Below are 12837 nucleotides of genomic sequence, written 5' to 3'. Positions count from 1 at the left end.
GTTTTAAACGGTGACAGTATATATATTCTAGTAAAGAAAAGGGTGACTTGGAAATGATGTCTACCTTGATCTTGGGCTCGCCTCCAGGTTTATGGCTCACTTGAGGAGCCTCTGTGTCCATGTCCACGTCAGCTTTGTCCTCTACCTGACCACGGAGCACCTGGGTCCAGGTCTTGAGGCCGGCTTGCAGACGCACTCCGAGGATACGCTCGATCTAAGCAAAGGCACAATTAAGGTCAGCCAGATATTTTTATTCCCAACAACAGTATTGGTCCTCGCTAACCTCAATGTCCAGCTTGTTGACCCAGATGGGTAAGTTTGAATAGGAATGCAAGTTGAGGTCATCCACAGCTTTTTGGACACGATTGAGGATTTCAGAGAAGGTCTTGTGGTCGAACATGCAGGTGTCCAGAGAGCGGACCTCTAGATCAATTTTCTCCTCAATCAGCAGAAGGTCATCCACCTGAAAACACCCAAAAAAGTTAAGTGTGAACTCCCGTTTATGTGATTTGCACATTAAATCCTCTATACGGACCTTTTCTTGAAAGTTGAAAACAGTCTCAGCCAACCTCTGAACATAAGGGTCCAGCTTGTAGGACTCCCACACCAGAGTGATGCCCTCAGTAATGAGTGCCTGAACCTCTTTCTTCAGCCCGGCCACCAGGAGGGAGATGGAGAACCTCTCCTCCACCTTTTCGCACGTGCGCTCGTAGGTGCGCACGCTCTCGATGAGAGAGATAGCAAACGGGTAGAGCTGGTTGGCCTGGTGGGCTTTGTTGACGATGGCCAGGGGCACGCGGAAGTTCAGCCACTTGAGATTGCGCACCTCTTTGGACAAGGTGATGATCTCAGGGAGGAAGTTGACTTTGAGCTTCAGCATGTTTCCTGTGCGCCCTCTGGCACGGGTGCTTTCGATAGTGAAGATTCGTCCCGATACGCCGAGGTTCCGCTGCTGCACCTAGTACCACAATTTGACAAATCATTCCATGATAAGTTTTTTTTTTTTACGCTAGAACATCGTGAAGCATCCTTTATGTACCTTTCGCGCCCAATCATCAAAAATCTCTTGAGTGTTGAGCTTCGCCCTGAAGCTATCTCCATCCTGCTTCAGTTTGAGCCCCTCCACGTGATTCTCCCACCCTTTTCCAAGAACATCTTCCACCCTCTTCATGTACGCCGTCAGTTGCCGGTCGATCTGCTTGGCCCAGATGATGGATCCCGACACGGGAGGCAGATCTCGCACGTGGCTCATCTTACAAGCCTGGCTCTGAGGGTACTGCACCTTGAACTTGTCATGCAGCGATTCGATGTCGTCTTTCACACGCTGGATTAGCTGTGTCTGGTACTCGCGGATGGCACCGCGGATGTGGGGCCGCACAAAGAGTGCGTTGAAGCGGGAGAAAATGCGGAACATCTCATTGGCGTTCTTGGCGGTTCCCAGCTGGTCGCGCAGGCGGGCGGTGATACGGGTCTCCACGCGGTCAATGCGCTCGTCGTAACGCTTCATGGCGGCTTCCCAAGCTTCCATTCCCTCCTTGGACACATCCAAGCCATCCACCTCTTTGACGTTCTCATAAGCCAGGTTGACCTCCTCGATAGCATTGGCGTCGGCCGCGTCAAATAGAACTCCAGCTACCTTCAAGTCCTGAGGCTCCACCGTTTCTCCTGGTGCATGCTGTGGCACAGCAGAAACCTGGAGACAAATTGATTAACAGATAAATAACCCTGCCACCTGACACAATACCTGCCATTTAGATGCTCAACAAATACTGTAAATAGATATTTGAATGTCCTCTGCACTCAAAGTAGGAAATGATCTAAAACACAAGAAAACTTTCCAAAAAATATACGACAGAAAAAAAAAATTTTTTTAATGAATAATTCTACTAAATACAGTATACCCTCGTTTATCGCTGTTAGTTGGTTCCAGGCTTAACCGTGGTAAATTAATTTAAAAAATAATTTATAGAATATTTTCATAGCTAGGGCATAAAATACCTGTATACGACCTTTTACACACTGGTGTATGAAAATGCAGAACTCCCTTAAAAAAGACATTCTTAATCTCTATGGTACTTTCCTGGGTAAATAAAAGGTTAAAAAAATAATAATATTTAAAAATTCGGTTTAATATCGTGAGAGCCCGCTCGACATGAAATAACATCCACAAAGTCACCTTTAAACTCATTTAATCCTACATACTAATTATGTGCGAGGCTTAATCAATCAGTGGCCACGATACTGAACAGCATGCTCTGATTGGTTTGGTCTCATCTTGTGGCCAATGCTACAGTATAAAATATATCTATTAGTAATTTTTAGTTTTTCAATGGTTCTACTTTTGTTGCTGTATTTAAAAATGACGCCGCTGAAGTGGCAGCTCTGTCCTCTTCTATATCCTCATTTGTGTTCTTTATTGTTTTCATGTGGGGGTTTTTTTACCTCTTGGTTTCAAACTCCTTTGAAACCGAGCAACAAGGGGTGGCACTTTTGTAAATTTTGCTGTAATTTAAATACTTTTTTGTGGAATTGTTTTTACACATAACTTAAACGTCTATCTTATCCTTTATTTTTTAGTTTATTTAGCCATTGTAAATGCTTGAAAATTCATAATTCTGGGTAAAAACATGAAGAGTATGCTTTACCAGAAAAAATGTAATAGATAAATCTGCGATAGAGTGATCACGCAAAATTCGAAGTGCACTGTGGCAACTGTAACACAATAACAACAATAATCATAAAAAGTATTAAATAATGACATTTAAAAGGTTTTGAAACTATAGATAAGCTGTTAAAAGTTAAAAAATATTAAACTTGATTTAAAATTTTGCAGAGTAGAAAAACAGATCAAATGAAAGGTAAATGCAATAAAAGGAGTTAAAAATCCTTGCATTCCGGATTTTCTGTTTATTGTAATTATCATTTATGTATATATTTCATTTTTACTATCATTGTATTAATGTCATTAATGTGTGGAGTCCAACTAAACTGTTATTGTTAAAAGTTATTGTTATTGTTAAGATAAGAAAAATCTAAACACACAGCCAAATTAGGCTAATTAATGTAACATACAAATATAAAACTAGACATACTGAACACAAAACAATCTCCTAGGTAGAGGGAACCTTTAAAAAAGGACAAATTGTTCTTACCTGAGGCCTTAAAACACGAACAATGACAGCCCTCAGCTGCTCGTGCTGCCTCCTGAAGCGCCTCATGTGATCCAAACGCGTCTGAAGCTTCTTGTGCGCGGGGCTCAAACGCCACACCATCTTTAGGTTTTCCTCTCGCTTCCTTTTCACTATGTCCCTTAGAAGAACCTGGAGTTTTTCATACTCGTCCTCCCAGGTCTGGAACACCTCAAAGCAAGCCACCATCACCTGCGCACGATAACGATATCGTGTTTATAGAGATGACAGTAAAGTGATTAAACCGTTTAAAAACTGTAGTGAAACCTTTTCAAATTCCTCGTAGGCGACATGCATGAGCTTCCTGGTGCCCAACACTTTCAGGAGCTGGGAGCTGAGGTCTCGGGAGATGGCCTCAACCAGACGCAGTGCTCTTTGAATGGGGTACTTGGTGTTCCTGATCTTCTTCAGGTGGGTGAATATGGCCATCAGGGCCTGCCGGATTTTATCTAGCTCTGAGGCGGAGAGCAGGTCGTTGAGTGGGAAGTCTTTCATCAGGGGATTGTAGTCATTGACGGTTTCCACTGCCTGTTTCAGACCTATGAAGAGAGGATACATGCATTAATACTGCTGAAGGTGAGGTGTGTACAATGTGGTGTTGAAAGTATAAACCAACCAGTGTCTGTATCAAAACTGACAGTGGCGTGGAAACGTTTGCCATGTTTGAGGATGTCTAAGGTCAGTAGAACCTCCGGGCTCTCCCTCTTTTCCTGGATCCTGTTGAGGGCCCGCTCTAAATTGAGCCAGAAACTGATCTCCTGCAGGGCCGTACCGGACGCTGGGTCACGGTCCAACTTCGTCACCTGGAAGTGGATGGCAAAAAATATAAATAAAGCAAGTCAACAGCAACCTCTAATGTTGCACAATTTAGACTGTGATTTAGGGGAACATTTGGCTCAGGAGTATGGATGGGCGATGTGGTCTAAAATTTAAGCCGCGACTTATATTGCAGCCTCCTGCAGTAACGATACATATATCACGATATATCATTTGGCGTAAGAATGATAATACATTTTTTTCAACACAGGTTACAATAACTCCTAATTTGCCTGCTGATGTATGCGGTAACATTTTTCCGGTTTTATTATTTTCCCAAAACTATTACTGGTCTACTTGCTAATTTATTGTTAATATCTGATTACTTTCTGTTTGAACTACACTTTTGTTCAAATGTAAGAAGCAGTTATTCTTCTGTTTCGATATGTTACATTAGCATTGGACGATACTACAAATTTGGGTATCAATCGAGTTACAGGGGCAGTATTAGTCATACTAATGTTCAAACTTAAACTGTCAGGACCATTGAATTATTAATTTTTCTTGGCATAATTAAAGTCAGACAAAAACACAGGCTGGCGGTGAAAGTTTATCAACTCCATATTTTTCGGAGTATAGGTCGCACCGGAGTATAAGTCGCACCTGCCGGGGTCGGCTGTGGTTGTGACATTTTGAAGACATTGGTTTCGCTTGTTGTTGTTTTTGTTCCCCAATTACTTGACAAAGGCTGCACCAAGTGTGCGCATCCAGGTTAGTGTGCTGGACCCTCATTGTTGGTGCATGGAGGAGTCCTGGTCCTTGAAGGACAATGTCATTGAATACTCTTAAAGGTTCAGGAACAGATACCGTAAGACAGTTAGAAGGTAAGGTGCCATCAAATTTGTGTCATGGTTGTAAACAATACTTGTGTAAAACCAAGGCAGACCTTGTCAACAAAAGTGTCTCATCTTGATCAATCTGATTGGAATCATGGCCTCTAGCTACACTGTCTGCCACTTTTTGCTTGCTTGCAATGTACGTTTCCCTCCCTTTCTGGTGTTCACTCCAGTCAGGCAGAAAAGAGAGGACATGTGTCTTGAATCTTGTTGTGTGAGGTTCATTATAACAGACATGCCCACTTTCATTCATAAGGGTTCTATAGAGTTGCCTTAAATTTGAAATTGTGAAGGAGCAATCTGAATTCTCAACTAGGGCAACAATTTGCGCTATAGTCAGAGGGTCAATGGTTTCCCTGGATTCACTGGTAGACGCTTCTTCTTCTGATATGCTGGAAGATGTTTTGTTGTGCAACTTGTGCTGCATATCTCAAGTTCAGATAACATTTGGTATGATAGTACACATCTGCTGCGTGCACATCAGACGCTTGAGTAACTAATCTCCCAAGAAGTTTAAAATCTTTACTAGATTCTGGCCAGCTTTTCATTTTGGAATCAACATTATTTGTTAATGCCTTGGGCAGATCTTTCGTATCCTCCCCTTCACATATCACACAATGAATACCACTGGTTTAGGGATGACTTGATTGAAGCTTTTTAGGACTTAATAAGGAGGGGACAGCATGATCCTCATGCTTTCGAGCCTTTTTAACACGAGAACTACTAGAATAGCTTCTGCAGCGTTTGTGGTATTTGGCCTTATTTAATACAAGTGTTGATGTGATACCTGAACCATCATTCAATTGATCAATTGTGACATTTATACATAAAGGTATAGCATTCGCAATTTCAATGAAATCGTTGAGATCCTTTTCTAGTGACAAAAGTCCTTCGCTTTTGCGTGTTTGTAAGGGGTCATCAGACTGTAATTGGCAGAGAAAACATAAGTCCCAATTGATGCTGCTGCTGCTACTATTACTATCAGATGATGTGGAGGCCATATTACCCGCCTTCCGCCCGATTGTAGCTGAGATAGGCTCCAGCGCCCCCCGCGACCCCGAAGGGAATAAGCGGTAGAAAATGGATGGATGGATGGAATAACTACACTGAAAAATGCATTACATGTAGGGCTGCAACAACTAATCGATTAAAAAAATAGTTGGCGATTAATTTAGTCATCGATTCCTTGGAACTATGCTATGCACATGCGCGGAGGCTTTTTTTTATTTTATCTTAAAAAATGTTTTTATTTTTTTTATAAACCTTTATTTATAAACTGCAACATTTACAAACAGCTGAGAAACAATAATCAAAATAAGTACAAAAACAGTACAAAACAGCGCCAGGACGGCGCTGAGGCTACGTCTCATGAGGTGGCGTAAGCTAGCCAATGATGTGTCATGTGCAGCTCACGTGACCACGCCTTCTGGAAACATTCGAAAAATGGCGCAGGAAAACAGTACCGATAGTTTAGCGGAGAAACATCTTGAGGTTATTGCTTCAATGGAGAAAAGTGTACAACCTAAGTCGTCAAAAGTGTGGGAACACTTTACTTTAAAGCAGGGGTCACCAACCTTTTTGAAACCAAGGGCTACTTCTTGGGTACTGATTAATGCAAAGGGCTACCAGTTAGATACACACTTAAATAAATTGCCAGAAGTAGCCAATTTGCTCAATTTACCTTTAACTCTGTTATTATTAATAATTAATGATATTTATCTTTGTGGAAACACTGATCATCTTAATGATTTCTCACAATAAATATATATAGAAACAGATAAATATCAATATGCAACACTTTATTTTTATATTTTCTCTAAGTGCACATTTTTCAAATTGAACATTTTCAAATGATCACTTCTAAGACAGTCTTGTGAAATCACAATATCCCATTTTAACTAGCTAGCCACTAACATTTTTTAACAAATCATGAATTACTTTGCACCATGTTTGTACAAATAATAACTCATGTAAAATACAAAAGTAAACTCTCAAATTTTTAAATCATGCCACACTTTAAACTGGACACCAAATCTGTTATCTGTTTCTTTGTCAGTTAGTGGGAAGCCTGGCATTGCATGCTGTTAACTAGTGTGTTGTACTCTGGTGTGTAACTTGACACTGCAACTCTGAGTGAGTCTTGCAGATGTGCATCAGTGAGGCGTGTTCTGTGTTTGTTCTTGATGAAGTCCATGTCAGAAAAGGCTGATTCACAAAGATAAGATTTTTCCTCATTGTTTGCGGCACCTTCTTAATCTTTTGGACATATTTTCACAGCAATCTGGCCTTAAGCTTAATTATGATAAATGTAAAATGTTTAGGATCGGAAATCTAAAGGGAACGTCCTTTCGAATGGAATGCAAAGTGCCTGTTTTGTGGACAGATGTACCAGTTAACATACTTGGTGTTGTTGTCCCAGAAAATCTGGAAGATCTAGGCTCAGAAAATTATGATAATTGACTAAGAAAGCTGGACAAAATTATGCAATTATGGAAAGGGAAATCCCTAACCTTGTATGGTAAAATGTCTATTGCCAACTTGTTAATTATTCCTCAATTTATTTATTTGTTTTTGTCATTACCAGCTCCATCACAAAACTTTTTTAAGATTTATGAGCGGAGGGTCTTCGATTTTGTCTGGAACGGCAAACCAGAAAAGATTAAAAGAAAGGTTTTGTACAAAGAGTATGAATATGGGGGCCTGAAACTTCTCAACCTTGAAGCTATGTGTCTGTCTTTAAAAGCATCAATTGTTCCAAAGATGTATTTAAACATTGAGTGGTACACAAATGTCCTGTTGGACAAAAAACATGTACTGTATCAAAAGAAATTGTATCCTTTTTTACAAGTGATCCCCTCCCAGAGAGTCTGCTGGGAAACATGGCGGGGTTCATAAAGGAAACAATCCACTCATAGTGGTGTTTTCAATTTTATGTGCCAGAAAAAAGAGACGATATTTTGCAGCAGTTAATATGGATGAACTCTAATATTGTAATAGATGGAAAGCCTTTCTTTTGGAGAAATATGTTTGAAAGAGGAATCATTTTTGTCAATGATATCGATGAGAATGGTAAAATTATGAAGTATGATGAATTTAGAGCTATGTATGGTGATGCTTGCTCAAGCTTTTCATTTTATCAACTAACTGGAGTAATTGGGAAAAGATGGAAACAAATAATTAATTATGGAACTACTAAATTATTAGTTTGTAAACCTCTAATAAGAAATTCTAGTTGGCAAAAAGGAACTAAAATAAATAGAAAAATATATAATTTTTATTTAATAAAGAAATCTTTGAAGGCTGCCTCATACAACACAAATGGAAAATGGGAGGACTTTTTTGACTGCCCTTTGCCATGGGATGCCATATTCAAACTTATCTATAAAACCACTATCGATGTGCAAAGTCGTTATTTTCAAATTAAAATGATTTATAACTTCTTACCCACAGGGAAAATGTTAAAATTATGGAATATGGCAGAGTCAGATGATTGCCAATTTTGTTGTCAGGAGCCTGAATCCACCCTGCATTTGTTTTGGTATTGTCATATTGTGTCTTTGTTTTGGGTGGAAGTTGAAAAAATGTGTTTAAGGATTGGTTTGTTTATGAAGCTTAATGTGGTTTCTGTTATTTTAGGAGAGTTCATTGACAATCATGATTTAGTCAATTTAATTATAGTACTCTGTAAAATGTTTATTTTTAAGGCCAAAAACAGATATTCACTTAGTATTACTTTCTTTAAAACATTTATTCAGTATTTTCTAATTTTAGAAAGTTACATGGTTGAAAACGATAATGATGCCAAAAAACATTAAAAAAAAGATGAGAAGTCCTCAAAGGCTTATTTTGAAAGTATAATTATGTTTATAGATTATATGATATCTGTTGTGTTCCCTAATTTGAGTGACCTGGACATAATCTGGACTGTACATAAATGCTTATTTTGAAAATGTAATTTTGTTTATAAATTATATGCAATCTGTTGTGTTCCCTAATTTTTTTCTGTGTACATGAATGAAGGTGTGTGTTGCTGAGTCCGACTTGGACATTATCTGGACTGGGCCTGGTTTAAAAAACCCTTTAAACAAATCTAATTTCATTGACAACCTGGTCTGTTGAAGATAAGGCCCTTTTTTAAAAAATTAAATAAAATAAGATAAATAAATAAAAAACATTTTCTTGGATAAAAAAGAAAGTAAAACAATATAAAAATAATTACATAAAAAATAGTAATTAATGAAAATGTTAGTGGACCAGCAGCCTATACAATAATGTGTGCTTCAGGGACTGTGTCCCTTGCAGATGTGTTGTCTATGTTGTGGGAACCAGAATATTGGTAGCAGAAAGAAATAACCCCTTTTGTGTGAGTGGGTGTGGATGAGTGTGCATGGGGGAGGTTGTTTGGGTTGATGCACTGATTGAAAGTGTATCTTGTGTTTTTTCTATGTAGATTTAATTTTTTTTTAGAACAGGCCCGCGGGCGACTCATCTGGTCCTTACGGGCGACCTGGTGCCCGTGGGCACCGCGTTGGTGACCCCTGCTTTAAAGACTTCAAAGAAGACCGTTTCCTGCAAAATGGCACGGAAGTACAACATTGCTTCAGGAGCACCTGAAAAGGAAACATGTTGGAGCCATGGATGAAGGGAAGAACTCACAGTACGTAACTTTTTAAGTCCATAGTGGCAACAAGCATTCATGAGTTCAGCTTTTTTGTAAGTAACTTTAACGTTATGCCTTTGTTGCAACGCGGGGCTGATAATGTTTCTCCGGCACATTTGACTCCGTTTTGAGAGAGAAAACGCACGGTTACCAATTTGGAAATAAACGTAACGGACAGAAATATCTCAGGTTGGTTTCATAATGGGTCAATGTAGCCGGGCCGATAAAGCTATATAAATATATTTAGATTTGAGTGGCGCTTTAGTATAACTAAACGTTATGAAGGTGCTGGAATATTTCATGCTATTATTCAGAGGCAGCCTAAAATGAATCCTTTATTATTCACACTATAAACATGTACAATATCTGATTCAGTTCTGATGAGTTACATTTCTGTGTTATTATTGGTGTATGCTGCACCCCCAATGTCCAGTACATGGTGCCAGTATGCTGTTTTTTTTCAATAAAATACTGGAAAGGATAGAAATGTAGTTTGTCTCTTCTATCCAATTAATCGAAGTAATAATCAACAGATTAATCGATTGTCAAATTAATCGTTAGTTGCAGCCCTAATTACATGAAAATAAAGTTGCTGATTTTCACAGTGTTAGATTAGGCAGTAGAATGACTGTACATAGATAAGCTCTGATCTGTATGATTTTCACATCAGGAGAAGTCAGGAGACACAAGAGTAGCCTGTCGAGGGACCAAACTATTATCGCACTGTGTGGATAACAGTGGTGATAACAGCCTTCTCTGTAAGATACGTTTCTGTTGAAACAGAAACCTATATTGGGGGGGGGTTGTTGGACACTGACTTTCTCTACTTTTAGGTTTCTGTTTCTGTTGAAACAGAAACCTATATAACAGGGGGGAGGGAAGAGTAACACTGACTTTCACTACTTTTACTAATGTTACAATGAAATATATCTGTAGCTTTACATTCTATCTGTGTTGAAATATATGTGCAATACATTTTGGTAGATAATGGCTATGCTGTTAATATAGAAATTAAAGTGCTCTAATAAATAAATGATCATAAATCTGATCATTCCAGTATGTTTCTGATGCTCAAAAAACCTAAAATAGTTTGCCAAAAGTATCAAAAGTTAAGGTACACATAATTTTTACATAGCCGCCATCTTGGAAATATGCTAATTAGGTGTCCAGGCACACCCAATCATAAAGATGATTTTTCCATCATATTTCTAATCGTCAAAAAACATGAAATAGACACCAAGTTTGGATTTGTAGCTCATCTGGTTCAAATGTAGAGGCAAAAGCGTGTTCAGGTGGTGACCATATTGGATCAGCCGCTGTGGCGACCCCAAACGTCACCGGCGCGGACGCCCTAGCCAAATCATTTAAGTATGCCCTGAGCTACACCTGTGCCAAATTTGGTGCTTTTAGACAAAAGTGAACGAACACACCCTAAAATCTCCTTAAGGGCCCCCACTAAATATAAACTATACTGTCCAATATAATCTATGATCTTGTCTAACAAAGCTAGTATGTTCGTGCAACGAATGCTTAGTGTGATGGTGCTAAGTTATATGGCATTCTGAAACGTTTGAAACATATCCGATAGGCATACCTTGGTAAAATGTCTCCTCTTTCGTTTTTGGGCGTACATTAGGCTGCTAAGCATGCGCTACATATTTTCACCAGTATAACCATTGCTAGCAAGGCAAGGCAAGGCAAGGCAACTTTATTTGTATAGCGCTTTTCATACACAAGGCAGACTCAAAGTGCTTCACAGACAACAAAGTGAAATGAAAGAAAATAAAAGCAAAATTAAAATGCAGACAATAAAAATAAAAATAAAAACAGTGCAGACGTTAAAAGTTAAAAGATTAAAAGATTTAGCTGAAAGCTAAGGTGAACATAAAAGTCTTCAGTCTAGTTTTAAAAGTAGTGAGAGTTGGGGAGAGTCTGACATCTTCAGGAAGTTTATTCCAGCTATGTGTTGCATAGTGACTGAATGATGATCTCCCTTGATTTGAGTTTACTCTTGGAACCGCTAACAGATTGGTCTCAGAAGATCTTAGTGATCTAGAGGGCTTATATAGTGGGAGCATATCAGTGATATACTTGGGCCCTAGACCATGTAGTGATTTATATGTGAGCAGGAGGATTTTGAAATCTATTCTCTGATGTACAGGGAGCCAATGTAAGGATTTAAGAATTGGTGTAATGTGCTCACATTTTTTGGTCTTTGTTAGAACTCTAGCAGCAGCGTTCTGAACAAGCTGTAGCTGCCTGACAGTTTTTTTTGGGAAGACCTGCAAGGAGACCATTACAATAGTCTAGCCTACTGGTAATAAAGGCATGTACAAGTTTTTCTAAGTCTTGAGCTGACATGAGCCCTCTAAGTCTTTTTACATTTTTGAGGTGATAGTAGGCCGATTTTGTTACTGATTTGATGTGACTGTCGAAATGTAAATCAGAATCTAAAATAACCCCAAGATTTCTGGCTTTATTTGAGGTTTCAGGGACAGTGATTGAAGGTGTTGGATGACTTTAAACCTTTCTTTTTTAGCACCAAAAACAATTATCTCAGTTTTATCTTCATTTAGTTGTAGGAAATTTTGGCACATCCAGTGTTTGACTTGCTCAATGCACTGGCACAGAAGATCTATGGGGCGATAGTCATTTGGTGATAGCGCTACATAGATTTGGGTGTCATCGGCATAGCAATGATGGTCAATGTTATTATTTTGCATGATTTGTCCTAGTGGGAGCATATAGATGTTAAATAAAGTCGGCCCCAAGATTGAACCTTGGGGGACTCCACACGTTACGTTGGTTGGTTCTGATACAAAGTCACCAATGGAAACAAAATAGTTCCTATCTTGTAGATATGACTTGAACCAGCTTAAAACTGTGCCTGAGATCCCCACCCAGTTTTCCAACCTGTCCAAAAGTATTGAGTGGTCGACAGTGTCAAATGCAGCACTGAGGTCCAAAAGCATTAATACTGAAGTTTTGCCAGAGTCTGTGTTTAGACGGATGTCATTTATAACTTTAAGAAGGGCCGTCTCTGTGCTATGAAGAGGTCGAAATCCTGACTGGAAGTTGTTGTGGCAGCCAGTAGAAGCCAAGAAGTGATTTAGTTGTTGGAGGACAACTTTCTCAATTATTTTACTTATGAATGGTAGATTTGAAATTGGTCTGTAGTTGTTGATAACAGAGGCATCTAGGCTCTGCTTTTTTAGAAGAGGTTTAATGACTGCAGTTTTGAAAGCCTTCGGGAAATTGCCCGATTTAATAGAATTATTAACTATTTGCAAGATGTCTGTTGATAGGCAGTCAAAAACATTCTTAAAGAAGTTGGTAG

The 12837-nt window shown here is 39.0% G+C and overlaps 1 protein-coding gene across 2 annotated transcripts in view; it reads right to left on the bottom strand.

Moving 5' to 3' along the window:
* Positions 1-12837, bottom strand: part of dync1h1 (dynein, cytoplasmic 1, heavy chain 1) — a 63725-nt gene that overhangs the window by 48171 nt on the left and 2717 nt on the right. For both annotated transcript variants that reach the window (XM_062041489.1, XM_062041490.1), the window contains exons 5-11: positions 3805-3991; positions 3456-3727; positions 3153-3380; positions 1040-1693; positions 536-958; positions 284-463; positions 65-214 (exon numbers count right to left, since the gene is read on the bottom strand). In XM_062041489.1, coding sequence (XP_061897473.1) covers positions 65-214; positions 284-463; positions 536-958; positions 1040-1693; positions 3153-3380; positions 3456-3727; positions 3805-3991 — 2094 coding nt within the window. The remainder of the gene's footprint in view (positions 1-64; positions 215-283; positions 464-535; positions 959-1039; positions 1694-3152; positions 3381-3455; positions 3728-3804; positions 3992-12837) is intronic.

The sequence above is a fragment of the Entelurus aequoreus genome, linkage group LG03 (genome assembly GCF_033978785.1).
Source record: "Entelurus aequoreus isolate RoL-2023_Sb linkage group LG03, RoL_Eaeq_v1.1, whole genome shotgun sequence".
NCBI lineage: Eukaryota > Metazoa > Chordata > Actinopteri > Syngnathiformes > Syngnathidae > Entelurus > Entelurus aequoreus.
The sequence above is the reverse complement of the archived record's forward strand: the minus strand, read 5'-3'. Positions and strand labels throughout refer to the sequence as shown.